The sequence below is a fragment of the Balaenoptera borealis genome, assembly GCF_965194805.1.
Source record: "Balaenoptera borealis genome assembly, chromosome: 1".
NCBI classification, from domain to species: Eukaryota; Metazoa; Chordata; class Mammalia; order Artiodactyla; family Balaenopteridae; genus Balaenoptera; species Balaenoptera borealis.
Window position 1 is genome coordinate 931,036 of NC_138860.1, and position 27,874 is coordinate 958,909.

Here is a 27,874-nt window from a genome sequence, read left to right on the forward strand (position 1 = left end):
ACCAAGGAGGGGGTGGGGAAGGAGCAGCAGGGCAGTAGGAGAGCAGGCTGTACTCATTCTGCTGTGTGACCTTGGACGAGCTGCTGCACATCTCTGATCTCCGGGTGATGGGGTGCGTGGTGCCCCAGTGGGGAGTGGGGACGTGTGGGGGCAGGACAGTGGGTGAACAAGCCCACGGGCGCACCTGCCGGGCCTGGGCGCTTAGAAATGAGCCGTCTTCGTTCGCCCACCTGTCTGCAGCAGCTCAGCGCTCCCTTCCTGGGGAGGCGGGGCGGGGGGGGGCGGTGTGGAGCTGCGCTCCCAGCGTGCCTGGGGGGAGTCGGGAAGCTTCCATACCAACCCCGCCTATGACCTTGGACAGCTCACTTATCCCTCTGGGCCTCAGTATCTTCATCTGGAAAATGGGGGTTTGGAGTTCACGGTGTCTGAAGTCCCTCTCAGTCCTGGCCCGCCCGCAAGTGAGGTGAGCTGAGGGGTTGGGGGTGCAGCCTCATCCGCGCACCCCTCCTGTGACCTAGCCTCTGGGGAAACTGTAGCTCCCTCCTCCAACAAGACAGCAGGGCTGTGAGACTCAGAATCTTCCGCATCACCCACCCTCTTTGTAGGGGCAAGGCCTTTCCTGGAGAAAAGTTCCCAGTGCTGGACAGGAGGCCTGTGGGCTCAGGGGGTGTCAGGGGCCTCCCAAGGTCACGCTTGTGTCCAGGATGAGGAGGAGGATCTGAAAGGTCTGCACCGCGATGGCCCGTAGCACCCGCTGTGCACCTCGCTGCCCTTGCTGGGAGCGTCTAACCTGACGCCTCCTTGGGGTGCCTCTGGCTCTGTTCCAGTGGAGATGGACGGTAGCTCCTCACTGAGCCTCAGGGTGCTGTGGAGAGGGTCCTGGTTTAAGATAGGAGGCCTGAGTCTAATTCTAGGCGCTGCTTCCCGTTCGTGTGACCTTGTGTGACCTTGGGCAAGCCCCTTTCTTGCTCTCCTCGCCTATACACGGAAGGAGTTGAACTAGATGACTCCCCGGGACCCTCCCAGCCCTGCAGTCCTGTGGCTGCAGTTCTGGGCTGGAGTCTGATCGTAAGAAGTGGGCTTGGTTGGGTGATGGGGCAGGTGGCCCTGGAATTCCCAGTGCACATCTGTCCGCAGAGTGGAGACAGCTCGAGAGAGTTACTCGGTATGAGTGGGCCACAGTCTGGTCCTGCGCGCCCCCGCCATGCATCCTCGGGAGGCCCGGGCTCACTGGTTAGTGGCTGTGTGACCTTGAGCAAGTTACTCTACGTCTCTGAGCTTCAGTTAGTTGTCGCGACAAAATGGTAACAGCTGTGGTGTTGTAGGTTGTTGTGAGAAGTAAATGAGAAACACATGTACGATGTTTAGTCCAGTGCTGAGCCTTCCAAGTCCCGAGCAAGCAGCTGCTGCCAATGAGAAAGATAAAGACCTGCGGGAGCGGGGACAGAGGCCGGAGGAGGGGGGTGGGGGTGGACTTGCGGTGTGATCTCCCTGCAGCTTCCAGAGCATCTCTGCAGAATGGGGACAGCGGCGCTGCTTGCCTCTCTCTGTCTCTGTCTCTGTCTTGGATCATTCGAGTGATTCTGCAGCAGAAACTTCACGGGAAAGAAAGAAAATGCTTGACTTCCCTGTAATCTCACCTCTTTTCTGCTGGTTCCCCCGGCCTCACCTCCTGCCACACCTCCCATCCCTTCTGCAGTTACAAGATGGGCTTCACTCCATCCCCCCCACCCCCAGCCTTCGAGGAAGGAGCCAACTGGAGCCGAGAGGGGGTGAGGCTGGCCCCCGGGAGTGAGCAGCCAGAGCACACCTGCACCCAGGGCTGCAGCGGGAGAATGGCAGAGGCACTGGCCCTGCCTGGGGGCGCCCTCGGGACCCTGGGATGTCAACACGGGTGCGCTGGTGGGTGGGTAGTGGGGTTACCCTAGACTTGCCATGTGACCTTAGGCAAGTCACACCCCTTGGGCCCCTGTTTTCTCAACTGCAAAGTAAAAGGTTGGTTTAGATGCTCGAAGGGCCTTCTGACCCTCTTGCCTGTGACCCTGTTGGCTCTGCCTTTGCTGAGGCTGGGGGCGGGGTGGGTGGGAGGTTTGCGGAGTCACGCGGGCATTGCCTCTCACCACCCCTCTGTTAAGGTCCTGGGACATCCTGCGAGGAGATGATGACATCTCCTCAGCAAGAATGCTGATGCTTAAGAGTAAAGGCTTTGCAGACAGACAGGTTCAGACTCCTATCTTGGCTCTTTCCGTATTAGCTGTGTGAACTGGGGCAAATTACTTGACATAACTGAGGCTCAGTTATGTCATCTGTGAAATGGGAACAATGTTACCTACTTCTTAGGGTTCTTCTGAAGATTACACGGGAATAATTTATGTAAAACTTCTGGGATGTGGGGAGTTCTTAGTGTGAATTGAGTGCTGCATGAGGAATGGGCTTTTTGAGGTTCTGTGTCATCACAGAGGGGACTCAGGCTAGAGGAAGAGTGGGGACGGAGCCCACCGTCCCGCAGGTGTTGCCACGCACAGCTGCTGAGAAGCCCTGCCTTCCTCATCCTGTTCTAGCTGACCTCTGCCTGGGGCTTCAGGAGCTGGTTCTCGTCACAGGGCCTTGGGGGCAGGGGCTGCAGGTGGAGGTGAGTCTGCAGAGAGGAACTGGGAGGCTGACAGAAGCCCCTGGTGACAAGGATACAAGGCAGAGGCCCGACAGCCTCCGTTCAAGGTTAGTCGTGAGGAAAGGGCTGGAAAATAAGTTCTTGGAGAAAAGGCATCACCGCCCACGGGCCGTGTGTGGTGAGTGGACCACAGCCTGGGGCGCCGGAAGGGACCTTGGGCATCATCTCATTCAGTCTCTGATTTTTTTATTTTATTTTATTTATTTATTTTATTTATTTATGGCTGTGTTGGGTCTTCATTTCTGTGCGAGGGCTTTCTCTAGTTGCGGGAAGCGGGGACCACACTTCATCGCAGTGCGTGGGCCTCTCACTGTCGTGGCCTCTCTTGTTGCGGAGCACAGGCTCCAGACGCGCAGGCTCAGTAGTTGTGGCTCACGGGCCTAGTTGCTCCGCGGCATGTAGGATCCTCCCAGACCAGGGCTCGAACCCGTGTCCCCTGCATTGGCAGGCAGATTCTCAACCACTGCGCCACCAGGGAAGCCCTCAGTCTCTGATTTTGATGGTGGGGAAGCTGGGCTCAAAGAGGGGGAGCACCTTGCCCAGTGTCACACAGCATCCGAGCACCGGTGATGGGGCTGCACCTGCCCTGTGGGTGCTCAGTCCGGTGCCCTTTCCACTCTCCCCATGAACCATGGAGCAGCTATTTTCCATCTCTTCTAAAATCAGAGCACGAGGTCAGGGGCCTTGACTGAAGCGGAAAGGATGTGAGATCATCAAATCCAACATTCCCAGGTTGCAGGTTAGAACACTGAGGCCCAAGAGAATGAAAGGGTCGGCCTGAGGTCGCCCAGAGCCAGAGACGCGTGCTCCGAGGCCCGAGCTCTGCCGGTGACACCAGCTGCTGCTCTGCTTCTCTTGGGCCTGACAGGCTGCGTGACAGCAGGACAGCCAGACGTGGAAAAACAAACCCCATGGGCTTGGGCAAGGGAGAGAGGACAGAAAGGCAGAAACATTACTTCCAAGACCCAGATTTCCTCTCTTGGCTTTCTCTCTTGGCCTGGCTCTGCCGGCCCTTCTGAGCTGTTCCGTGACAGCCTGCCCGCCCTGTAGAGAGGAGACAATAGCCAGCCCGCTGGCCTCAGTGCCATCGGTGACACGAGTGAAAGAAAGTCAATATTTGCCCAGTGGCAAAGGAAGGGAAATAAGTCCGATGTGGGATGGGAGTGAGGGGAGTGATTCTGAAAAGCGAGGTCGCAGCGCCTGGGGCCTGCGGCATCAGCACTCGGCTTCTAAGGCAGCCTTTGGATCCACCATGTTAAATCACCCTTTGTGTGTGTCTCGGAGAGCCTGCACCCCGCCCGCCGCCCTGACCCCCGATACATTTCCCTGATTGCTTGCAGCTGCCGCCCCCCCAGCTCCCTGGAGGAATGGACTCCTGCACAAAGGCCTCGGAGCGGATGGCCCCCTGAGCGGGGCTCAGGCTCGCTCCTTATCTGGCCCCTGAGCCCAGGGAAAGCTGTGGCAAAAGTCCTTGTCAGGTCAAGAGAGGCTGTGCCTGCTTTTGTCTGTCCTGCCTTTGTTTTGTCATCTTTTCGTTTTCCTTCTCTGCATCCTGCTTGCTTGTTCTGTGTCCTGACGTTGGGGAAGGGCCTGCGGGGGAGGAGGGCCAGAGCCCGGAGCCTTTCTTCCACTGAAATGCAGTTCCTGAACCCACGGCAGCTGCCGGCTGCTATAGTGGCTTTTGTGGTCGCCTGGGATCGCACCTTCACAGGTTAACGAAGGGAGCTTTGGGAAGCAGAACGCGACTGGGGCGAGGCCCTGGGGCTGCACGGGGCACAGGAGGGGCCGCCTGCCGTGGGAATCCGCCAGGTGGGAGACTGTGGGTGGATCCACCGAGCCCCCTTCCTCTCTTGGGAATGCTCTGGCCGTGCTGCCTGCCCCAGAGGGGCCCCGCGACGTTCCTGGTGGTCAGGGCTGCCACCCAAGACTAACCCCGGCCCCCTGGCCCCCAGACGATCACAGGGCTGGCGGTCCCCGGAGACCGGAGAGCCAGGGCGACCGACGTCCCACGTGGACCTGGGGCAGCGGCAGGGAGACTGAGGGAGGGCCCCCCGCCTCCCCCGCCCAGGCCAGCCCTGCGACCTGGTCTGATCAGCCGTCCAGCAGCAGCAGGGGCAGCGGGGCAGCCTTCAGCCGGAGGCAGCTTGCAGCCTGTCCGCCGGGACCCCTCGCGCACAGCCCTGGGCGAGAGCGCAGCCCAGAGCGGACTCCCTGCGTCTTCCGGGGCCCTGGCCCATCGGGGTGGGGTCTGGGGTGTGTGGACCTGGCACGTCACAGGTGCCCAGCACCGCCACCCAGGTGCCAGGCGCCTCGTCCAGATCCCATCTCCTGCAGGACCGTAACTAAGTTACTGCAACACTGGGCGCCTCAGTTTCCTCATCTTTAAAGTGGGAATAAAAGAGTGTGTATGCCATACGGTCGATACGAGGATCCAGTGTATAAATATTTATGTGAAGCTCTGAGAACAGTAAGAGTATGAAGATTTCGCTGTTGTTATTATGGTGCTTCTTCAAACCGAAGGGACACTTTGTAGATAAAGAAGCAGCGTGGGAGCCTAGAGCAGGGGCTGAGGCAAGGCTGTGACGGTATTTGGTCAGAAGGACCTGGAATCCAGTGATTTTGCTGTGAAGTTACCGCGCACGGCCCCAGGCAAGCTGCGTCTCCCCACCCCTGGACCTCATTTGTCCCCTCTGAAAGGTGGAGAAGGGTGACCGCCTGCCTCGCGTCCCCCAGGATGCCCTGGATGACGGTCCGAGACGCTGGCCTCCTCCCGTCTCACCTCTGACCAAGGCGGGCTTCCCGGCGGAGGCTCTGGCCTATTGCGCTTTCTACAAACAGCACCAGCCCCATTGCGGCGCTCTCCCCACAAGGACAGCGGGTTCTGGGTGGCTGAGCCCGCCCTCTCCCAGCGTCTGCTCCTCCTTGGTCGGCCTGCTCCGGGCGGGAGTGTCTCTGGACGTGGTCCCTGGTTGTACAAGCAGAGAGTCGGGGGCGGGGGAACGTCTCCTTCGAGCTGGGACACCTGGTTGGTGACCCTGGGACGGCAGGGGGGCCCTTCCTCCTCACCCGCGGCCAGGCTGTCTGCAGTGCGAGGAGGCGGGGTGGGGCGGAGGGTGGCTTGAGGCACATTCAGCACCTTGCCCGCCAGGCGCGTCCAGGGCCCTGGTTGATGGCACCCTTGTCCCCTCCCTCGCCTGCCGCCTTCCTTCCTGCCTGCTGACAGTATTGGGCAGATGATTAGGCCAAGGGCCTCTGCTGAGGATGGGGAGTGGCACGCTGCAGGTACCCAGGCCACCAACTGAGAGATGCCCGCTGCCCCATAGCCCTCTGGCTGGTCATTGGGGTGAATGGCAGGTATGGAGAGGAGAGGCTACTTTAAGTCTTCGGAGCTACTCAGGGCCTTGGAAATGTCGCCTCCTCATTATCATTTTGCCAAGAGCCCTGGAGATGAGTTGCCTTGCCAAGGTCACCTCCAGGGTCACCTCGAAAGCGAGCACAGCCCCCATAGCCCACTGCGTTTCGTCCGCCCCACCCCCTGGCTTCCTAAAGAAGGTGTTGGGCTTTGGCTGGAGTGTAGGGTCCTGGTCAGGTGCCTGTCTCCTGTGACCTTGGCCATGACCTTAGGTCCCATGGAACGTCCTCCCTCAGGAAGCTGGAGGTGTGATGAGAGAGCTAGAAGGACTTCCTGAGGGGCTCCGTGAGAGAGGAGGGGCGAAGGCTTTTCCCAAGGTGTTTGGGGGTCAGGCTGGATTCGGGCTCGGGAGAAGCTTCGGGAAAGAGCCCCAGACTTGGAGTTCAGTACCACAGAGTCCAGAGTCAGACCCTGTAGCCTCCTGCCCAGACTGTGGGCCGATGCTAGAGCTCTCTGAACCCATCACCCTCCTCAAAACTGTGATCAAAGCCCCTTACCTTACAGGGGTTTGTAGATTTTTTACTTTTAAAGACGGCTTTACTGGGACATAATTTACGTACTGTACAGGTCACTCAGCTGCAGTGCACAGTTCAGTGGGTTTAGTGCACTTAGAGTCGTGCATCCACCACCACCATCTAACTTCAGAACATTTTTCACCCAAAAGAAAAAGTATAAACATTAGTGGTCACTGCTGTTCTCCTTTTCCCCAACCTCTAGCCAGTGGATAGTCTGTCTTCTGTCTCTGTCAGTCTGTCTCCCTGGATGTTTCACATAAATAGAATCGTTCATTATGTGGTCTTTTGTGACTTGCTTCTTTCACTTACATATATTTTCAAGGTCCAACCACATTGTATCATGTATCAGTCCTTCATTCCTTTGAATTGCTGAATGATATTCCGTTGCAGGGATAGACCACAGTGTATTTATCCATGCATCTGTTGATGGGCATTTTGGTTGGTTTTTGACTGTTGTGAACGCTGGTGCTGTGAACATTCGTGTAAAGGTTTTTTTTTTAATTATTAATTAATTAATTAATTAATTAATGGCTCTGTTGGGTCTTCGTTTCTGTGCGAGGGCTTTCTCTAGTTGCGGCAAGCGGGGGCCACTCTTCATCGCGGTGTGCGGGCCTCTCACTGTCGCGGCCTGTCTTGTTGCGGAGCACAGGCTCCAGACGCGCAGGCTCAGTAGTTGTGGCGCACGGGCTTAGTCGCTCCGCGGCATGTGGGATCTTCCCAGACCAGGGCTTGAACCCGTGTCCCCTGCATTGGCAGGCAGATTCTCAACCACTGCGCCACCAGGGAAGCCCCGTGTAAAGGTTTTTGACAGGATGAATGTTTTTATTTCTCTTGGGTACATACCTAGGAGTGGGATTGCTGGGTCAAATGGTATATAGTCTGCTCTCTGCATCCGTGGGTTCTCCTCCACACCTGAAGATTCAACCAGCTGTAGATTGAAAATATTTGAAAAAAATTCCAGACAGTTCCACAAAGCAAAATTTGAATTTGCCACATGCCAGCAACTATTTACATAGTATTTACATTGTATTAGGTATTATCAGTAATCTAGAGGGGAGCTAAAGCGTGCTGGAGGATGTGCTAGGTTATACGCAAACACAGCGCCGGTTTATATAACAGACTTGAGCGTCCTCGGATTTTGGTGTCTGAGGGGTCCTGGAACCAGTTCCCATGGAGACTGAGAACAACAGTACTTTTAAAAAAAAATATTTATTTATTTATATTTATTTATTTAGTTGCGCCGGGTCTTAGTTGAGGCAGGCAGGCTCCTTAGTCGCGGCCTGCGGACTCTTAGTTGCGGCATGCGTGTGAGATCTAGTTCCCTGACCAGGGATCGAACCCGGGCCCCCTGCATTGGGAGCGCAGAGTCTTAACCACTGGGCCACCAGGAAAGTCCCAACGGTACTTATTTTTAAGGCTGCTGTTTACTTGACCCTGTTCTGAGTCCTGTATGTGGACAGCCTCCTTCAATTACCCCAGTTCTCTGTGAAGCAGGTACTATTACTATTATTCGCATTTTACAGAATAAGGAACCTGGGGCTCAGAGCTTCCAAGGATACTCGCTGGGAGCTGGGCTTGAACCCGACACACTGGCCTGAGTGCAGTGCTGTGGGACTGTTCCCTGCCCACCACATGGCCCTCCTGGGGAGGTGACCAGAGCCCTGCATCCTCTGTCCCCGTGTGCGGTTTTAGGGGCTCCTGTGTCCCCCCAGTATGGAAAGCCTCCCACATGGCTCTTAAGAGGCAGAGAGGACCTTCCACCTGGGGCTGGGGCGAGGGAGGCGTCCCAGCTCTGACTCCCCTCCTGACTTGGAAAGAGGTTTCCCTTCTCTGGGCCTCATTTCCTGCTGTGCAGCAGGGGCTGGGGGACCCGATTCCAGGTCGTACCTCCCGTGGAGATTCTGCGCCGTCTTCCCAGCAACGCTTCTCCCACCTAGTGTGCCGACCAGCCAGGTGGGGGCTGAGTGCGGGGGGCGGGAGGAGGGGGCCCCCACCACAGACCAGGGGCTGGGGACCTCCTGGATGTCAGCCCGGGAAGAGCCGCGTCACTGTGTGCCCCGCACCTGTGCCCCGGTCCTGCTCCCTGGAGCCTCCGTGGCCTCATAGCGGTGAAGCACCGAGCCGGCTTCTGAGGCTCGGCCCTCCTTCCTGGGCTGGGCTCATCCGTGGGAAGGTGCTGTGCACACAGTAGGTGCCCGGTGTGCGTTAGGCAACTCCGAGCCTGCCAGCCCCGTCTGGTGACACCGGGAGAGGCCGCCGCGGCCGCCGTGCGTCTTCCTTCCGCGTGTCCGCGTCCTGCAGCCTTTCCTGGCCCTCCCTCCACTCCGCATTCGCGCTTCTGGCACCTGCTGGTCAGAGCTCCTCCTGGATCCAGGCGCTGTGTCCCGAGCCTTTAACCCGCAGAGGGATCAGCGGCGCCTCTGGGGAAGTGCCTTCTGCGAGCTGGCAGGTGGCAGTGGAGGATGTGAGCGATGGCTGTCTCCTCCAGAAGCCTGCGCGCCAGATGGAGTGGACGGCTTCTGTGGCGGCCCAGACCCAGGGGGACCACCGGAGTGCCTCTGGGCAGGCGGCCGGCGTGTCCCTGGGTCTCGGCTCTTTCGCTGCCTGAGGCCGGGGCAGTCCTGCAGGCCTGGCCTGCCTCCCCCCAGTCTTTCCACCGAGTGTGGGCAGTCTCCAGGGTGGCCTCTCCCGCCTGTGGTTGCTGAGCTCCCCCCGCCCCCGTGCCTGTGCCTCCCTCTGTTTTTAAGCTCCGTGGGCCTTTTGTTTTTTTTTTTTTTTTGGCTGCAGCCCAGCTTGCAGGATCTTAGTTCCCCGACCAGGGATCGAACCCGGGACACGACAGTGAGAGCGCCGAGTCCTAACCACTGGACCGCCTGCCTGCCCCGAGGCGCTCCAACGCTCACCTTTCCTCTCACGCACTCGGGGGGCTGGGCCGGGGCTCCCTTTTCTCCTGCCAGCACCCCCTCCACCATCCCTCCATTGGCAGGAGCCGGGCTGGTCCCCATCTGGTCCAGACTCTGCCCTGTCTTGTGGCCCGCTCACTGCGGGGTGGCAACAGCAGACAGAGCCCAGGCCCCGGAGCAGCCCCCGCCCTACCCCGACCCCTGTTCTAAACCCAGAAATAGCACAGTTCAAACCACCAAATCAGTAAATAGTGTCATCAGGGTTTATCGGGCATGTGAGGACCAACTGTGAACTGGGAGCTTTCAAATTCAAAGACTGACGGGCAGCTCAGGCGGGATGCCCAGGATGGTGCATCTGGTGCCCGGGAGAGTGTTCACCCTTCACCTTGGTTGCTCATTGCAGCAAGGTTTCCAGACACCAGGGGACTGGTCAAAAGTGACAGCAGGCACACCGCAGTAGAGACAGGCACACGAAGTTTTTGGTTTGCCTGTGCGTCTAAAAGTTATGTTTACGCCAGACTGCAGTCTTTTAAGTGTGCAGTAGCGTCATCTCTGTAAAAACAACATACGTGCCTTGATTACAAAACACTTTATTGCTAAAAAATATGCCCAAACACCTGCACTAGTAACATCAAAGATCACTGCTCGCGAATCACCGCAGCAAATATAATAATAATGAAAGTTTGGAATATTGTGCGAATTCCCAAAATGTGACACAGAGACGCAAAGTGAGCAAGGCTGTCAGGAGAATGGTGCTGATGGACTTGCTCCGCGTGGGGCTGCAACGACCTTCGATTTGCGAAACACACGATATCTGCGAAGCACGGTAGGGTGAGGTGTGCCTTTGTCTCCCGCGGCCTTTAGGACGATGACTTGTTTCTTTTATGATTGTCAGAGGCATTTACAAGAAGTAACCTAGGTTAAGGTTTGCTTATGTTCATGAAATAAGCTAGATGTACTTTTGCTTACGTGGCTTAAATGGTTTTGTCTGCTCAGGGAATTTCTGAAGTCTAGTCTCTATTTTGTATTTAATTTTAACACCGCCAGGCTGTCCCTGCAAGAGTAGTGATGTTATAAAGAGAACCGTTGGGCTCCCCAAAAACTGGGTGGCAGCTTCCTCCTGAGGACAAGCTGCCTGGGGAACCGGCCACTTGGCAGTAGGGGTGGGGTGGAGGTGTCAGGGATTTAGAGACGTGCGGGGTTAGAAAGGGGGCCTTGAAATTCGTCTAGGCCAACGCTGTGTCGCTCCCTGGGTCATGCCAGTAGTGGTCTATCCTCAGCTTGAATACTCCCAATGACAGGGCACTCATTACCTCACAAAACCAACATCCCATCAGGATTTCGGCAAGTGCTGAGGCAGAGATTCTTTCCTCACTCTGAGCCTGGATCTGTGCTCCCACACTGTGAAGCGGGGAGCTGCCGGGGAAGGTTAGACCCCCAGTCCTTGGTGCCGCTGGAGTTGGAGGAGAAGCAGAGAAAGCCACAGGGCAGTGTCTGGGCCAGGAGAGGCGTGGCGGGTCAGGCAGGAGGAAGCTGGCTTCTTCAGGGAGGATAATCGTGTCCTGGGATTCGCACGAGACGGTGAGTTGTCAGGGGTATTGGCGGGAACAGGCATCTCTGTGTGAAGAGTGAAGGGCATGTCTTTTTTTTCTTTTTTTAAAAAAATTAATTAATTAATTTTATTTTTGGCTGTGTTGGGTCTTCGTTGCTGTGCGCGGGCTTTCTCTAGTTGCGGCAAGTGGGGGCTACTCTTTGTTGCGGTGCGTGGCTTCTCGTTGCGGTGGCCTGTTGTTGCGGAGCACGGGCTGTAGGCACATGGGCTTCAGTAGTTGTGGCTCACGGGCTCAGTAGTTGTGGCTCACGGGGTCAGTAGTTGTGGCACACGGGCTCAGTAGTTGTGGCTCGTGGGCTGTACAGCGTAGGCTCAGTAGTTGTGTCGCACGGGCTTAGTTGCTCTGTGGCATGTGGGATCTTCCTGGACTAGGGCTCGAACCCGTGTCCCCTGCACTGGCAGGCAGATTCTTAACCACTGTGCCACCAGGGAAGCCTTGGGCACGCCTTTTCCCCAGGGCCCGCCAGGCGTCTGGGAGGAAGGAGGCCCTCGTGGAAATGGAGGGGACAGACTGCATCCTCCTCACTGACTCCCCGCCCCACCGAGGGCAGGCAGGGCTCCTGGCTCAGCCCCCGTGACGTTTGCCCCTTGAGGGTCCCGAGGAGGAGGGAATGCGGTAGCGGTGACTTCGTCCCTGCTCAGCCTGCTTGCTCATCTCTGAAGTGGGCGCCAAGCACTGACCTCACGGGGCTGAGCGTGGAGAGAAACGCAACGTGGCCCTCGTGGGGCCTCCCCCTCCCCCCGCCCCGTCCTCCCACAGTGGGACCTGCTGGCTGGGGAAGGAGCCCTGGCGGGGGGCTGGGAGCTCGGGGTCCACGCCCTCAGGGAGGCCTCCGTCATGGGGAGAAGCCCGTCTGCTGCGCGCCCACCAGGGCGTGAGTCTGTGGATCTCTGGAGCTGCTGGGGGACTGCCCGCTCAGCAGGGAGCCTGCGGGGACCTGGGGGAGCGCGTGAGAGGGAGGGTCAGGTGCAGGGTGGACTTCCAAACAGTCAGACGTCCAGGGGTCCTTCCCTAGGCTGGACGGGCAGACGCCGCCGCCTAGGTAATCAGGGAGGTGGTGCTCACGCTCAACCCCCCGACTCTCTGGAGGCTCTGAGCTGCCCTGCCCCTCCCCAGGATCGCTTGCTTATCTCCCTCCGGTTGGGCCATCCAGGACCCCAGGCCCGCCCGCCCAGACCGTGACCGCTGGGCCCCGGGGTGCGTGGGTCTGGCCTTGACGGGCCTGCCTCTGCTGTGGGTCTCCCTCCTCTCCCTGAAGCGGGGGCTTGGCGGGCAGGATGGTGGTTGCGGAGGGGAGAGGGCAGCGCCCAGTGGACCCCACCTTCTCGGTTACCCGCTGCCAGGCCCAGCAGCCGGGCTGCTCTGGGGGCTGCTCACACGAGGGGCTGTCACACGGGCAGGAGCGACCAGTCTGAGGAGCGGGCAGAGCTGGGGGGGGGGCCTCGGACTCCCACCCGCCCCTCCCAGCTCCCCTGCTTCCTGGACAGAGCCGCCTGGGCCGCTGGGCCACATCTGCCCCCTCGCTCTGGGGACACAGGGTCAGGTGATGCGCACATGTGACGCAGGGGACCGAGGAAGGGCACGTGTGTGTCCTGGGGTCCACTCTGCATCCGACACACACGCGGCTTCATCTCAGCGGCTGCCCTGGGGACGGACACTTGCCCTGCGCGGAGCCGAGGGATCGGCTCTGAGACAGAGTCCGTCTCCGGGGCTGCCCGGCTGGGATGGTCCGGTTCCAGCGTCCCCTCACTGCCCACCTCGTGCTGCTCACAGAGGTGACGTCTTCAAGCCTGGGGCCCCCGGGAGGAGGGGTGCCGCTCTGCAGAGGGTGGAGGGAAGGGGGCAGGTCTCCTGGCACCTTCGGAGGCAGAGACCCCTTCGCCCAAGGGACGGGCCAGAGGTGACGGTGACGCCAGCGGATGCAGGTGGCCTGCAGCTCTCCCAGCCCCCAGGCGCTGTGGTTGTGCCATGTGACCACCCGGGAACCCGGCCCCTCCTCAGGGTGTAGCCTCCGGCCCCAGGGCGCCTCATGTTCCCACGTGCGGCCATATAACACGCATCACATGGGTGTTTACACATCACACACGTGTCACACACATGCCTCTCCGGTTCCCCTGCTGAGGCCCCTCCCCGGTGGCCTTGGGGCCTCCGTCCTCCTGTGTGACCTGCGGTCCCGCCGTGTGTGTATGCGTGTTTGGGGGGTAGGGGATGGCGACAGGCTCCACCAGATGTGGAGGCCCCGCCTGCCAGCTCCACGCGGGGGAGCGGTGAGGGGGTCGGTGGTCTTCTCAGAGCCTGTCAGCCCGTCACCCCTGTCCGCTGCTCTTCCCTCTCCACGGCGCGCACACACACTGTACACACCACACACACACAGTGTACACACCACACACACACTGTACACACCACACACACCACACACACACTGTACACACCACACACACACAGTGTACACACCACACACACTGTACACACACACACTGTACACACCACACACCACACACACACTGTACACACCACACACACTGTACACACCACACACACCACACACACACTGTACACACCACACACACCACACACACTGTACACACCACACACACACTGTACACACCACACACACTGTACACACACACACTGTACACACCACACACCACACACACACTGTACACACCACACACACTGTACACACCACACACACCACACACACACTGTACACACCACACACACCACACACACACTGTACACACCACACACAGTGTACACACCACAGACACACCACACACACTGTACACACCACACACACCACACACACTGTACACACCACACACACTGTACACACACACTGTACACACACACACCACACACACACTGTACACACCACACACACTGTACACACCACACACACCACACACTGTACACACCACACGCACTGTACACACACACACTGTACACACCACACACACACTGTACACACCACACACACTGTACACACCACAGACACACCACACACACACACTGTACACACCACAGACACCACACACACTGTACACACCACACACACACTGTACACACCACAGACACACCACACACACACTGTACACACCACACACACACTGTACACACCACACACACACCACACACACACTGTACACACCACACACACACAGTGTACACACCACACACACACTGTACACACCACACACACCACACACACACCGTACACACCACACACACACTGTACACACCACACACACACCACACACACTGTACACACCACACACACAGTGTACACACCACACACACACTGTACACACCACACACACACCACACACACACTGTACACACCACACACATACTGTACACACCACACACACACCACACACACACTGTACACACCACACACACACATTGTACACACCACAGACACACCACACACACACTGGACACACCACAGACACACCACACACACACTGGACACACCACACACACTGGACACACCACACACACTGGACACACCACACACACACATTGTACACACCACAGACACACCACACACACACACTGTACACACCACACACACACCACACACACTGTACACACTACAGACACACACACTGTACACACCACACACACACTGTACACATCACACACACACTGTACACACTACAGACACACACTGTACACACCACACACACCACACACACACTGTACACACCACACACACACTGTACACACCACAGACACGCACTGTACACACCACAGACACACCACACACACTGTACACACCACACACACACACTGTACACACCACAGACACCTCAGACACATACCACACACCACATACCACACACCTGCACCAAAGACACACCACACATACACACCACATGCCACATACACACGACACAGACACACCACACACACCACACAACCTCACAACCTCACACACGCCACACGCATATCACACACACACCTCACACACACACACACCACAGACACCACACCTGCAGACATATCACACACACACAATCTCACAAACACACCACACACCTCACACCCACACACACCTCACACCTACACACACCTCACACACACAGCACACACTCTCATATGCTCACATTAAAAGGCATTTGCTTTCAGCCCAAGCCCCCGTCCCAGCTCCTTCGAGGGGGCCGTGTGTAGCAGCCCTTGTGTGTCAGAGCCCGTAACGTTTAGCCGGGAAGACAGTGTGTCCATTTTTAATGGTTTTTAGCTCAACGCGTCCTTGTGCGTCTGGAGGCAGGATAATGGGCCGTGGGGCTGCGGTCCCGCGTGCAGGGCGGGTTTGTGCCGTCGGGTCATCACTGCTCAGCCGGGGCGCGGGGCTGCCCCTCCTGCCCGCATCCACAGCACGAGGTTGGGTGCCCCTGGGCCCCTGACACTTGGGGGCCATGCCAGGCCCAGCCTTGCTCCCCCCTCCTTCCCACAACCTGCATCCGGCAGCCTGTGGTCCCCGTGTCCACGGACCCCCCTCAGTCACCCTTCGTGGTCCCCCCTTCCCCACCTGCTCGCTGAGACCCTGAGGCCCATGAGGGCGCCTGTGGGTTTGGGAGACACTGCGGGTGCTGGGTGGGGTCGGGCTGGGGTCCTGCCGGTCCCTGACGGGGTGTCCCCGCCCCCTGCGCCCGAGGTAGTGGCTGGGGTGCACCTGGAGGGGCGTGCAGCCTTTCCCCGTGTGACATTTCACACATGGGCTCTGGACCGCGTGGAGTGCAGGGTTCCCTGGGCTCTCGGGGTCCGGGTTCTGCTCGTCTGTGATTTGTGAATCCTGCACCCGGATTCCAGGTCCAGGGAGAACGGCCCGTGGCAGATGTGTGGGGCCTCACGGGAACTTTCTTCTCTGACCATCCTCACTTTCGGGCGTGCAGGCGGAAGCCTGGGATTTGCTCATCTCAGCCCAGACGCGGGGGAAGGCAATGGCGCGTGGCTGGAGCAGGAGAGATTGAAGTGAGACGCAGGGAGGGACTTCCCAAGGCTGGGGCCCTGGGGCCGGTGCAGAGCAGGCTCTGCTTCTCCACGCGGGCCGTGGCCTGGCTCCAGGTACAGGTGTCCACGGCCGACCCCGGCAGGCACACGAGGAACTCACAGAAATGGGCCATTTATTTTCAAAACGAGCTAGAAAATTAATTCATTCAAACTTTAGTCTCCACCTCTGCTAGGACCAAATGTTGGACTGAAGCATGGATGGGTCCAGAAAAATAAAGACAAACTTATTCTTAAGTATCGATCTACTTAGCCGCTGGCTTCAGCGAGATGCATCTTGCTGGTTAACCTGTTTCCATCGCATTCCTTTGGCTTCTGCAAATACAGCGTCGACAAAGATGGACTCTCCTCAGCTCTCCGTTATCCGTATCGATGGAAGCCGGGCCTGAGTGTGTGGGGTGTGTGTGTGCATGTGTGTGTGTGTGTGTTGGGGTGTGGGCACCTGTGCCCTTGGCAGGAGCGTGGGGGTAGAACTTTCTCGTCTCCCAAATGGGGTCAGGCTCCATTTAGGGGTCGTGCTCCTCTGGGAGCGCGTGGAGGGGCCCAGAAGCAGCAGGAGGTGCGGCTGCCTCTTTGGGGCAGGTGGGCGTCAGCGCGAGGGGAGGGGGAGGGGGAGATGGGCGCCTCCCGCCGTCTCCAGTCCGGTCGGCGAGGCTCCCTCTGACCCGGATCCAGGGCCTGGGCCCCTTGGGGGTCTGGCCGAGGCGACCGGCCCTTTGCTTTCGCTCGGGGGACACTCGGGAGAGGTTCCGTGTGGGGTCAGGGCAGGGAGCGGGGCTGCGGCCCCTCGTGGGACCGACTCCCGGGGGAGATGCAGGGTCCGAGGGCCTGGGATAGACGGTCAGAGAGCCGAGTGGCCACCCTGGAGAGATGGACTGGACGGACAGACAGACGGATGGGGCCCTGTTCCTGCCGGGGAGGTGGGGGGTCCGGAGGCTTAGGCCGCGGCGGATTGAGGCCCAACCTTCACGCCGACCTGTGGGGTAGATCACTCAGCTGTCTGAGCGGAAGAGCCTCGTCCCGGGAGGGGGTGATGCCGCGGCCCCCGCCCCCCAGGAGGGCAGGTGAGGACGGTCCAGGCGGGCACAGCCTCAGGGGCTTATTTTCCTTCCAACACCCGGCCTTGGGCCCGCACTTCCCCTGGCCTGACCCTCGGATCTAGGGGTCTCAGGGCCTTGTTTATACGGAGCGCGGCCCTAACCACCTGCCTCGAGGTGAGCGGCCCCATTTCCTCCCTCCCTCCCTCCCGCCGAGTGGCTGGGGGCCGGGGTGGGGGGCGCTGTGGCAGGTGACCCGACTCTTGACTCTTCACCAGCCCCACCCTGTCCCCTCTCCTGCGCATGCGCTCTCTGCGGGCATCGCTGGCTAATGCGCCAGTTCACGCTTCACGCTTCCTGTGCGGGAGCTGCGGGAGACTGCTTCATCCATCACCCTCAACCCTGGAGCCCTGCCGAGGACTGCGGCCTGAGCCCCTGGGGAGGACCGCTTCCCCTCCTCCCGCTGTGCTCCAGGGGCTGCGGGTCCAGCGCCGCCCCCGGCAGCGCGTGCTGTGTGCCCTTGGACAGGTTACTTCACCTCTCTGGGCCTCTTCCCCACAGGGGTCTTGAGAACTGCTGTCGAGTATCTTTGCTTCCTTAGCTTGTGGTGGAATAAGCGGGGGTGAAACCCCCACCCCTTAGGCTTATCCGGAGGGAACGTGAAGCCTCGGTTTTTTGCTGGAGAAATGGCTGGTGATTTCCCGAACATTCCCCACTGGGTAGGTCTGACCCCATCTTGCCGCTTCTAACGGGGAACTCTCTGCCCCTCAGAGGCGCCGGAGGCACAGTGTGCAAGGGCTGGGGCTGCTTCTCTCTTTACGGTTCGAGCTGGACTCTGGAGGCTGTGGAAGAGGCTTCCCGGTGCTGGGGGAGGGCCGGCAGCTCGTCCAGCCCCGCGCCGGGCCACAGCCCGCGCGGCCGGGAACAGGCCTAAGGCCCCGCCGGGCAGGACGCTCGGAGGGCCCAGCCCCGCTGCTCCCAGGGGTGCACGCCCCGCCCCCCCGTCACGACAGGCTCCCCAGGCCCGTTGCCCCCGTGCTGGGGTGGCGCCCCTGGACCCGCCCGGGGGCCGTGGGGGCAGCCGAGCCCCGCCCGCCCTGTGACGCGAGGGTCTGTGCTGCTGGCTTCCCCCTGCCCGCCCCACACGCGTCTGCCGAGTGCCCGTCGCGCGCCAGACGGCGAGACACCTGCCAGGGCAGGGTCGCAGAGTTTCCCCCCGAGGGCCAGAGAGGAAACGTCTCAGGCTCGCGCCGCTCAACCTCGGTGGCAGCTACTCCGCTCTGCTGCAGCGGGAAGGCCGCCAGAGAGGCCACGGCCTGGGCCCGCGTGCCGTGCTCCGGAGACGGCTGTTCACAGCAAGCGGCGGCGCCGGGTCTGGTTCTCGCAGCCGAGCTGCCGGCCGGGCAGGGCGAGCGCAGCCTCTGCTCCGGCCGCCGCAGGCTGTGTGCGGGGTGAGGCCGGGTCTCGCGCCGGAGCAAGGGGAGCCGTCTGCGCCGAGCGGAGAGAGGCAGTCACTCGGCCACGGTGGGCGGAGGCGCTCTGGGGGGCAATGGAGATGGGGGCGAGGGCGCCGGACACAGGCGACGGGCCTGAAGGCCGTCTTCAGGGGCAGCTGCGGTCCCCAGGGCGGCGTCTAAAGGTGGCAGGATGAGATTCACGTTCTAGAAGGTTGCTTTGGGGGCAGGGTGGGTGCGGGGCCGGGTGCGGGGAAGGTCGCGGGGTCACCGAGGCCTGGCAGAGAAGGGGCTTGAGGCAAACGGAGGAGTCGGAGTTGTGGCCGAAACCAGGGTGCGGGGCCGGTCGGGTGGCCATCGCGGGCCGTCCGGCGCGACAGGCACGCAAGTGTCCACGGGGTCTGGTGACCTCTCCTCACAGAGAGCCGCGTGGTGGGGTGAGGGGCACAGCCCAGGGGGAACGGAGGGGGGAACCGGAGGTGAGCGTGAGAAGGAACGGGTCAGAGGGTCCCCTTCAAACGGGAGAAGGTCCTCGGCTGGGCAGGGGTCGCCGCCTGGCCTGGGCGGGCGGGTTTTGTAAAGTGTCTCCTCCGGGAGGACAGAGGAGGGTGCGGGCGACTAGGCCTGGAGATGGAGGCCGGCCCTCCCTTGCGAGGCGGCCCTGGAGGCCGGGAGTCGAGGTCAGGGCCCAGCGTGTCCCGTCCCGCGAGGCCCTCCCCCCGCGGCAGCCGGCCCTCCTGGAGGGGGCGGGGCCGGCAGGCTCTCGGCGCGAACCCCGCCCACCCGCCCGTGGGGGCTCCACCCCCGTGACCGGATCCCCCCGAGGCCCCGCCCCCCGTCACACTGAGCCTTAGATCCACACGTGAGTTTGGGGGTCGTGGGCACTCAGTCCGAGCCGGGCAATTTCAGGGCTGGTGTTTCGCCGGTGAGTCTCACAACAAGACAGAGAAACAGGGTGCAGGGACCTGGGAGGACGTGAGCCGAGGTTCTAAGGGGCCCCTCCGAGGCCAAGGAGGTTTCGGGGGGCGTCCAGGCCGAGGGGGAGTCAGGCCGGGGGTCGGCGTTTGCTGGGTGAGTTTGTGGCCCACGCGGAGAGCAGAGGTGAGGGAAGGGCAGTGAGGAGGAGCCGGGCCCAGGCCAGCGGGGCCTCTTTTCTGAGTGTGAACAGAAGCCCTGGGGGCTTCACGTGGATCAGCCCGGCTGCCGTGTGGGGATTAGACTGAGTGGAGGACTGTGGAACCTTCCAGAACGTGGCAGTTGTTCTTGGCTGAACTGGGGGACGTGGTGAGTGGAGGAGGGAGTTTGCAGATGCTCCGGCTGGGCGGCGAGGGCAGGAGGGGCTGAGGACCCCAAGGCTTTGGGCGGGGCCCCTGGTGCCGCCTGGGCAGGGGGCCCGGCCCCGCCCCGCCCGGCCCCGCCCCGCCCCGCCGGCATCTGCCTTCTCAGCATGTGTGTTGTTCCCCTGCTCTCTGGGCAGCTGCGTCCTCAGGCCCCAGGCCCTGGGGTCCAGGGATCTGGGGCCCCTGCTCCCTCCCAGCAGCTGTCACTCCCCACCCCCCGCCCCGAACCCCCGGGAACGTTGTCTTATCTTTCATGAGAACTTGGCGATGACAAGACATTCATTTTGGCTGTTTTTGACGCTTTTCCCCTTCCCTCTGGAGCCAGGCTCCTTTCCAGCCACTTCTACTCTCTTCAGTCTAAGCGAAATTTCCAAAATGTCAATGTGAACACGTTACCTGCATCCTTAGACTCCTCGTCGTGGCTGTAAGGTTGTGTGCCTGGTCCTGCGGGCTTGCCTCCACCGTGCTCCCTCCGTGTGGCCATGCTGGGCTTCCTCCAGGCTCTGGGCTCCCCATGCTGCTCCCACCCCTGGGCCTTTGCATGTGCTGCTGCTTCCTTTCCTCTTTGCCTGGAGACCCCCATTCCATCACCAGTTCGTCAGGAAAGCATTCCTGCTCTCCCAGATTAGGTCAGATACACCCCAGTACAGACTCACACCAGCAAGGGTCTCTCCTTTGTGCATTTCTCACAGTTACAATTTTACATTCATTTGTGTACAGTTATTTAACATCCAGCTTATAAGTCCCGCATGGGAAGTGGGATATGAGTTCAATCAATGTTTTTTTTTTTGGCTGCATTGGGTCTTCGTTGCTGTGCATGGGCTTTCTCTAGTAGTGGTGAGCGGGGGCTCCTCTTTGTTGCGGTGCGCGGGCTTCGCATTGAGGTGGCTTCTCTTGTTGTGGAGCACGGCCTCTAGGTGCCCAGGCTTCAGTAGTTGTGGCTCGTGGGCTCAGTAGCTCTGAGGCATGCATGTGGGATCTTCCCGGACCAGGGCTCGAACCCGTGTCCCCTGCATCGGCAGGCGGATTCTTAACTACTGCGCCACCAGGGAAGCACTCAATCAGTTATTTGTTGAATGAATGAATGAATACCTCCCCCATTGTTCTCTCTGCTCTTTCCCCGGCGTTCCTACCCTGTCTGGGTCCACATCATCTCTGGCCGGACTGTGAACTCACCCCTTGCGGGCCCCCTGCCCCAGCCTCACCCCCTCTGCTCCCCGTGGAGCTGTCGTTGCCCTTTAAACAGATCAGGCCACTCCTGCTGGGGACGTAAGTCCATCCGAGCCCCTTTTCCTGGACTTCAAGGCCCCTGGGATGGGCTCTCCAGCTGACGTCCTGGTCTGTGGGGCCCCCTGAGCCTGTGGCACACGCAGCACCGTCTGCCCTGGTCGATTCTTTTGTTTCATGATTCATCTCACTCGTCCTGTGGGCTTGGGGAAAGGTCCACGTCCAGTAGGGGTCCCTCTGCTGTGCCGAAGCCACTCAGGCCCTTCGAAGGGGCTCCTGGATTCAGATCCGACCACAGTTATCGAACATCATCTCCGTGCCAGACACAATCAAATTTATTCTTTTAATTTTCACAACAGTTTTGAAAAGTAGGTATTATTTTCTGCCATTTTTATATGAGGAAATCGAGTTTCAGAACGAGATTTGTTTGGAGTCATCTGGCAAGCGGTAAGCGTCCCGGGATCACAGTCTGCCTCTCCCAGCCGGGCTGCCTCTTGCCCACCACAAAATCCAGAAGCAACGACCATGCGGGCTGAGCCTGACGAAAAGCCTGCAGCTAACGTTGTACTTGGTGGAGAAAGACTGAACACTCTCTCTGAAGATCAGGAAAGAGAAGAACCCCCACTCTCACGACTTCTATTCAACACTGCACGGAGGTTCTTACCATGGCAGTTAAGGAAGAAAAAGAAAGAAAAGGCATCTGAACTGGAAAGAAAGGTGTGAAATTATCTCACTTTGCATGATCTTGTAGATGGAGAGTCCTAGGGAAGACACACCACACACACACACACATGCACGTCACACACACACATACACACATTCCACACACACACCACACAGTATCAGAACTAGTAAGCCAGTTCAGCATATGCCAGGACATAAGATCAATACACGAAAATCTACTGCATTCCTATCTGTTAGCAGTGAACAATCTGAAATGAAATTAAGAAAACAATTCTGTCTACAGCAGCATCAAAGAGAATCAAATATCTAGAAATAAATTTAACAAAAGTGTAAGACTTTATCCTGGGAACTGCAAAACAGTGTTGCAAGAAATTAAAGCAGATCTTAAAGGGAAAGACATTGGAATATTACGTTGTTAAGATAGCAGCACTCGCAGATTGGCCCACAGATTCAGTGCAATCCCTATCAAAATCCCAGGTGGCTTTTACAGAAATAAACAAGCTGATTTTTTTTTTTTTTTAAACAAGCTGAACATAAAATTCATATGGAAATGCAAGAGACCCAGAATAGGCAAAATAATCTTCATGAAAGAACAAATTTGGAAGACTCACGCTGCCTGATATAAAAACTTAACTACAAAGCTGCAGTGATTAAGACAGTGTGGTATTGGCATAAGGATAGACATAGATTAATGCAATAGAGAATCCAGAAATAACCCCTCTCATTTATGGTTGGTTAGTATTTTACAAGGGTACGAAGACGGTTCGGTGGGGAATAACAGTCTTTGCAACAAATGGAGATCCGTACACAAAATACATTCACGAAAACGAACTCAAAGTGAATCGTAACTTGAATGTAGGAGCTAAAACTACTAGGCTCCTCTAAGAAAATATAGTAGATCTTTGTGCCCTTGGGTTATGTGATGATTTCTTAGATATGACACCAAAAGCACAGGCAACAAAAGAAACAGATAAATTGGACATCATCAAAATTGAAAACTTTTGTGCTTCAAAGGATACCATCAAGGGACTTCCCTGGTGGCGCAGTGGTTGGGAGTCCGCCTGCCAATGCAGGGGACACGGGTTCGAGCCCTGGCCTGGGAAGATCCCACATGCCGTGGAGCAGCTAAGCCCACGAGCCACAACTACTCAGCCCGTGTGCCACAACTACTGAGCCCATGCGCCTAGATCCTGTGCTCGGCAATGAGAAGCCACCACAGTGAAAAGCCCGCACACCGCAATGAAGAGTAGCCCCCGCTCACCACAACTAGAGAAAGCCCATGCGCAGCGGCGAGGACCCAATGCGTCCAAAAATATATTATAAAAAAAAAAAGGACACCATTAAAAAAGTGAAAAGATAACCGTAGAATGGGAGAAAATATTTGCAAAACATACATGACAAGGAACTGGTATCCAGAATATACAAAGAACTCATACAACTCAATAATAAAGAGACAAATACTCAATTAAAACATGGACAAAGGATTTGAACAGACATTTCTCCAAAGGAGACATACAAATGGCCAATAAACACATGAAGAGATGCTTGACATCATTAGTCATCAGAGAAATGCAAATCAAAGCCACAATGAGATGCCACTTCACCTCTACTGGGACGGCTATAAACAAAAAGACATGTAATAACAAGTACTGTCCAGGATGTGGAGAACTTGGAACGCTCATACGATGCTGGTGGGAATGTAAATCAGTGCAGCCGCTGTTTTAAAAAAATTTTTTTGAAGTATAGGTGATTTACAATGTTTTGTTAATTTCTGCTGTACAGCAAAGTGATTCAGTTATACACATACATGCATTCTTTTTCATATTCTTTTCCATTATCATTTGTCACAGGATATTGAATATAGTTCCCTGTGCTCTACAGTAGGACCTTGTTGTTTATCCATCCTATGGATAATAGCTTACATCTGCTAATCCCAAACTCCCAGTTCTTCCCTCCCCCTCCCTCCCTCCCACTTGGCAACCACAAGTCTGTTTTCTCCGTCTGTGAGTCTGTTTCTCTTTTGTAGATAGGTTCATTTGTGGCATATTTCAGATTCCACATATTAGTGATACCATATGGTATTTGTCTTTTTCTGACTTACTTTGCTTAATATGATAATCTCTAGGTCCAACCATGTTGCTGCAAATGGCATCATTTCATTCTTTTTTATGGCTGAGTAATATTCCATTGTGTGTATATGTGTGTGTATATATATATATATATGTATATATATATATACACACACACACTCCACATCTTCTTTATCCATTCCTCTGTCGATGGACATTCCATGTCTTAGCTGTTGTAAATAGTGCTACTAGGAACTTTGGGGTGCATGTATCTTTTTGAATTATAGTTTTGTCTGGATACATGCCCAGGAGTGGGATTGCTGGGTCATATGGCGACTCTATTTTTAGTTTAAGGAACCTCCACACTGTTCTCCATAGTGGCTCAGTGCAGCCACTTTGGAACATAGTTTGGTAGTTCTTTAAAATGTCAAATGTAGTTACCATATGACCCAGCAATTCCACTCCTAGGTATTTACCCAAGAGAAATGAAAACATGTCCAAAAACGTGCACAGAGACGTTCATTGCAACGTTATTCTTATAGCCAAAAAGTGGAAATAACCTGTGTCCATAAATTGATGAATGGAGAAATAAAATGTGTTATCTAGGCAGTGGAATATTACTCAGCCATAGAGAGGAATGAAGTGCTGACGCCTGTTACCACATGGATGACCCTTGAGGACACTACGCTCCGTGGGAGAAGCTGAACACCAAGGCCGCCTATCATATGATTTCATTTGTATGAAAAGTCAGAATAGGGGAATCTGTACAGATAGGTCAGTGGTTGCCCGGGGCTGGGAGGAGGGTAGGAATGGGGAGTGACTGATAATGAAGTGGGGCTTCTTTTTGGTGAAAATGGTCTAAAATTAGATCGTGGTGGTGGTTGCACAACCCTGTAAGTATACTAAAAACCACCAAACTGAACACGTTAAATGAGTGAATTGAATGGATGTGAATTGCATCTCAATTAAGCCCTCTTAGAGTCGGGCCGCGGAATCCTGGACAGTGAGGTGGGAGTGAGGGAGATGGGGCTGAGCCCCCGAGGCCCGGCGGGCTCCACCTTCCCTTTCGAGATGAATTTTAGGATCAAGGCTAGTTTACCCAGCACGTAACAAGAGCTTGCTAAACTGCTCGGCGAGTGTGAGCGGTGAGAATGCGTCTGCATCGCCGTGTGGTCAGGGCGGCTTGTGCCGGCCACACTGGCTCCGGGGCGAGGACTCAGGTTCTTAGAGCAGGGGTGGAGCTTCAGGGCCCCTAAAACTTGCCCTCCGAAGAGCTCTGAGCGTAGGGAGAAGCACAGTGAGAAGAGCCTCGCTTCTGCCTTTGCTGTTTGCGTCCTGCTGTGTGTTTGGTGCTTCTAGGAGATGTGCTGTTTGTCCCATGACCTGGAGCACCGCAGGTGTGCGCTGCCGTCCGGACACCCCCTGGGCTCCCACCGTGCGCCGGGCAGAGGGGTGCTGATGTTGCCTGCGTCTGACCTCACAGGGCCTGCGGAGGGGGCTCGTACCCCCATTTTGAGAAGCAGAAATAGCTCGGTGGGGAGGGGAGGGTTGGGGGAGCAGAGTTTAAAAACTCGTAAGAACATTACCTTAAATGAAGACCATCACAATAATACTTTTACCAGCAGGAGCTTGCAAACCATCTAAGTATCAAAATACAGTACTACCATGTAGCAGGGTATTATTTAGCTACTTGATAACAAAGGAAGTTTTTAATGATAAAGGAAAATGCTTGTGACAAAATTTTACGTGAAAAAAGGGCAGAATACCCAATTATATATAGTATGATCTCAACATGTAAAACACCCTCAGAAGAAAATACTGTTATAAGATTCTCCAAGGACGCTAACCTGTGTTATCTCTGGAAGGTAGGATTATGGGGAATGTCTCCCTTAGGCTCTTTCCATCCCCCGTAAACCTGGATGACTTTTGTTATTAATGGGCAGCCCTGGTTTGAGTAGGAGGTTGATGTGCCACTGTGTAAAGGGGGCAGGACTGGCGAGGGACCCCGACACCCCGGGGAGGAAGGGGCTCCGGGGGTGGACTTGGGTGCCGTCTTCCTGGAGGAGAGATTGAAACCCACCCTGGGTGGGTGCGGAGGGAGCCTGAGGCACGGAGATGAGGAGGGCGGGGGTGCCGGGTGCTGTCACGCAGGCAGGAGGTGGCTCGGGAGTCCTCGCTGAAACCTTGCTCCTTCGCTGGGTGATGTGCTTGGGTGCGGCCAGATACAGGAAAGCCGCGTGCTTTTGCAGGCTCTCGGGTCAGGTGACTGGTTGGAACCTCAGTTCCCGGGCTTGTGAGCTAAGTGGCGGGGGCCGCCTAGGCCCTGGGCCTCCGTTCCTGCGTCTGTGAAACGGGGCTGGTGCGTGACTATGGGGAGGAGCGACTGGTGGCCCTGTGGTCGCTGCGTCACCAGTGTTGCTACTGCTGGAAGTACCCTGGGACGTAAAGGGATTACGACTAATACAGTCTTTTAAAAATTTTGTTCTTATTTATTTTTTTAAAAACAGGAACTCATATATATATATATATATTTTTTTTTTGAATTTTATTTATTTATTTTTAGCTGCGTTGGGTCTTCGTTGCTGCGTGCGGGCTTTCTCTAGTTGCAGCGAGCGGGGGCTACTCTTCATTGCCGTGCGCGGGCTTCTCATTTCAGTGGCTTCTCTTTGTTGCGGAGCACGGGCTCTAGGCACACGGGCTTCAGTAGTTGTCGCTCGCGGGCTTAGTTGCTCCGCGGCATGTGGGATCTTCCCAGACCAGGGCTCAAACTTGTGTCCCCTGCATTGGCAGGCGGATTCTTAACCACTGCGCCACCAGGGAAGTCCCGGCTAATACAGTCTTTTTTTTTAAATTAATTTTTATTGGAGTATAGTTGATTTACAATGTGTTAGTTTCTGCTGTACAGCAGAGTGACTCCATTATAAATATACACATATCCACTCTTTTTAGATTCTTCTCCCATATAGGTCATTACAGAGTATTGAGCAGTCCCTGTGCTATACAGTAGGTTATTATTAGTTATCTATTTTATATATAGTAGTGTGTATATATCAATCACAATCTCCCAATTCATCCCACCCCCCTTCCCCCCTGTTAACCATAAGTTTGTTTTCTACATTTGTGACTCTATTTCTGTTCTGTAAATAAGTTCATTTGTACCATTTTTTAAGATTCCACATATAAGTGATATCATATGATACTTGTCTTTCTCTGTCTGACTTCACTCAGTATGACAATCTCTAGGTCCATCCATGTTGCTGTGAATGGCATTATTTTGGGTTTTTTTTATGGCTGAGTAATATTCCATTGTATATATGTACCACATCTTCTTTATCCATTCATCTGTTGATGGACATTTAGGTTGCGTCCATGTCCTGGCTATTGTAAAGAATGCTGCAGTGAACATTGGGGTGCATGTATCTTTTCAAATTATGATTTTCTCCAGGTATATGCCCAGTAGTGGGATTGCTGGGTCATATGGTAGTTCTGTTTTTAGTTTTTTAAGGAACCTCCATACTGTTCTCCATAGTGGCTGTATCAATTGACATTCCCACCAATATTGTAGGAGGGTTCCCTTCTCTCCATACCCTCTCCAGCATTATTGTTTGTAGATTTTTTGATGATGGCCATTCTGACCTGTGTGAGGTGATAGCTCATTGTAGTTTTGATTTGCATTTCTCTAATAATTAGTGATGTTGAGCATCTTTTCATGTGTTTGTTGGCCATCTGTATGCCTTCTTTGGAGAAATGTCTATCTAGATCTTAACCCCAGTTTTTGATTGGGTTATTTGTTTTTTTGTTTTTTTTTTGTTTTTGATATTGAGCTGCATGAGCTGCTTGTATATTTTGGAGATTAATCCCTTGTTGGTTGCTTCATTTGCAAATATTTTCTCCCATTCTGTGGGTTGTCTTTTGGTTTTGTTTATAGTTTCC

The 27,874-nt window shown here is 56.2% G+C and overlaps 2 protein-coding genes across 4 annotated transcripts in view; both read left to right on the top strand.

The window, feature by feature from the left end:
• Nucleotides 1–27,874, top strand: part of SYT2 (synaptotagmin 2) — an 86,506-nt gene that overhangs the window by 50,586 nt on the left and 8,046 nt on the right. The window lies entirely within an intron of this gene.
• Nucleotides 1,361–27,874, top strand: part of LOC309611006 (uncharacterized protein) — a gene marked incomplete at its 5' end in the record, with an annotated part of 253,615 nt that continues 227,101 nt past the window's right edge. The window contains 5 exons of the mRNA XM_082354704.1: nt 1,361–1,463; nt 1,738–1,902; nt 2,562–2,632; nt 4,624–4,917; nt 8,849–11,366. Coding sequence (XP_082210830.1) covers nt 1,361–1,463; nt 1,738–1,902; nt 2,562–2,632; nt 4,624–4,917; nt 8,849–9,793 — 1,578 coding nt within the window. The 3' untranslated portion in view covers nt 9,794–11,366. The remainder of the gene's footprint in view (nt 1,464–1,737; nt 1,903–2,561; nt 2,633–4,623; nt 4,918–8,848; nt 11,367–27,874) is intronic.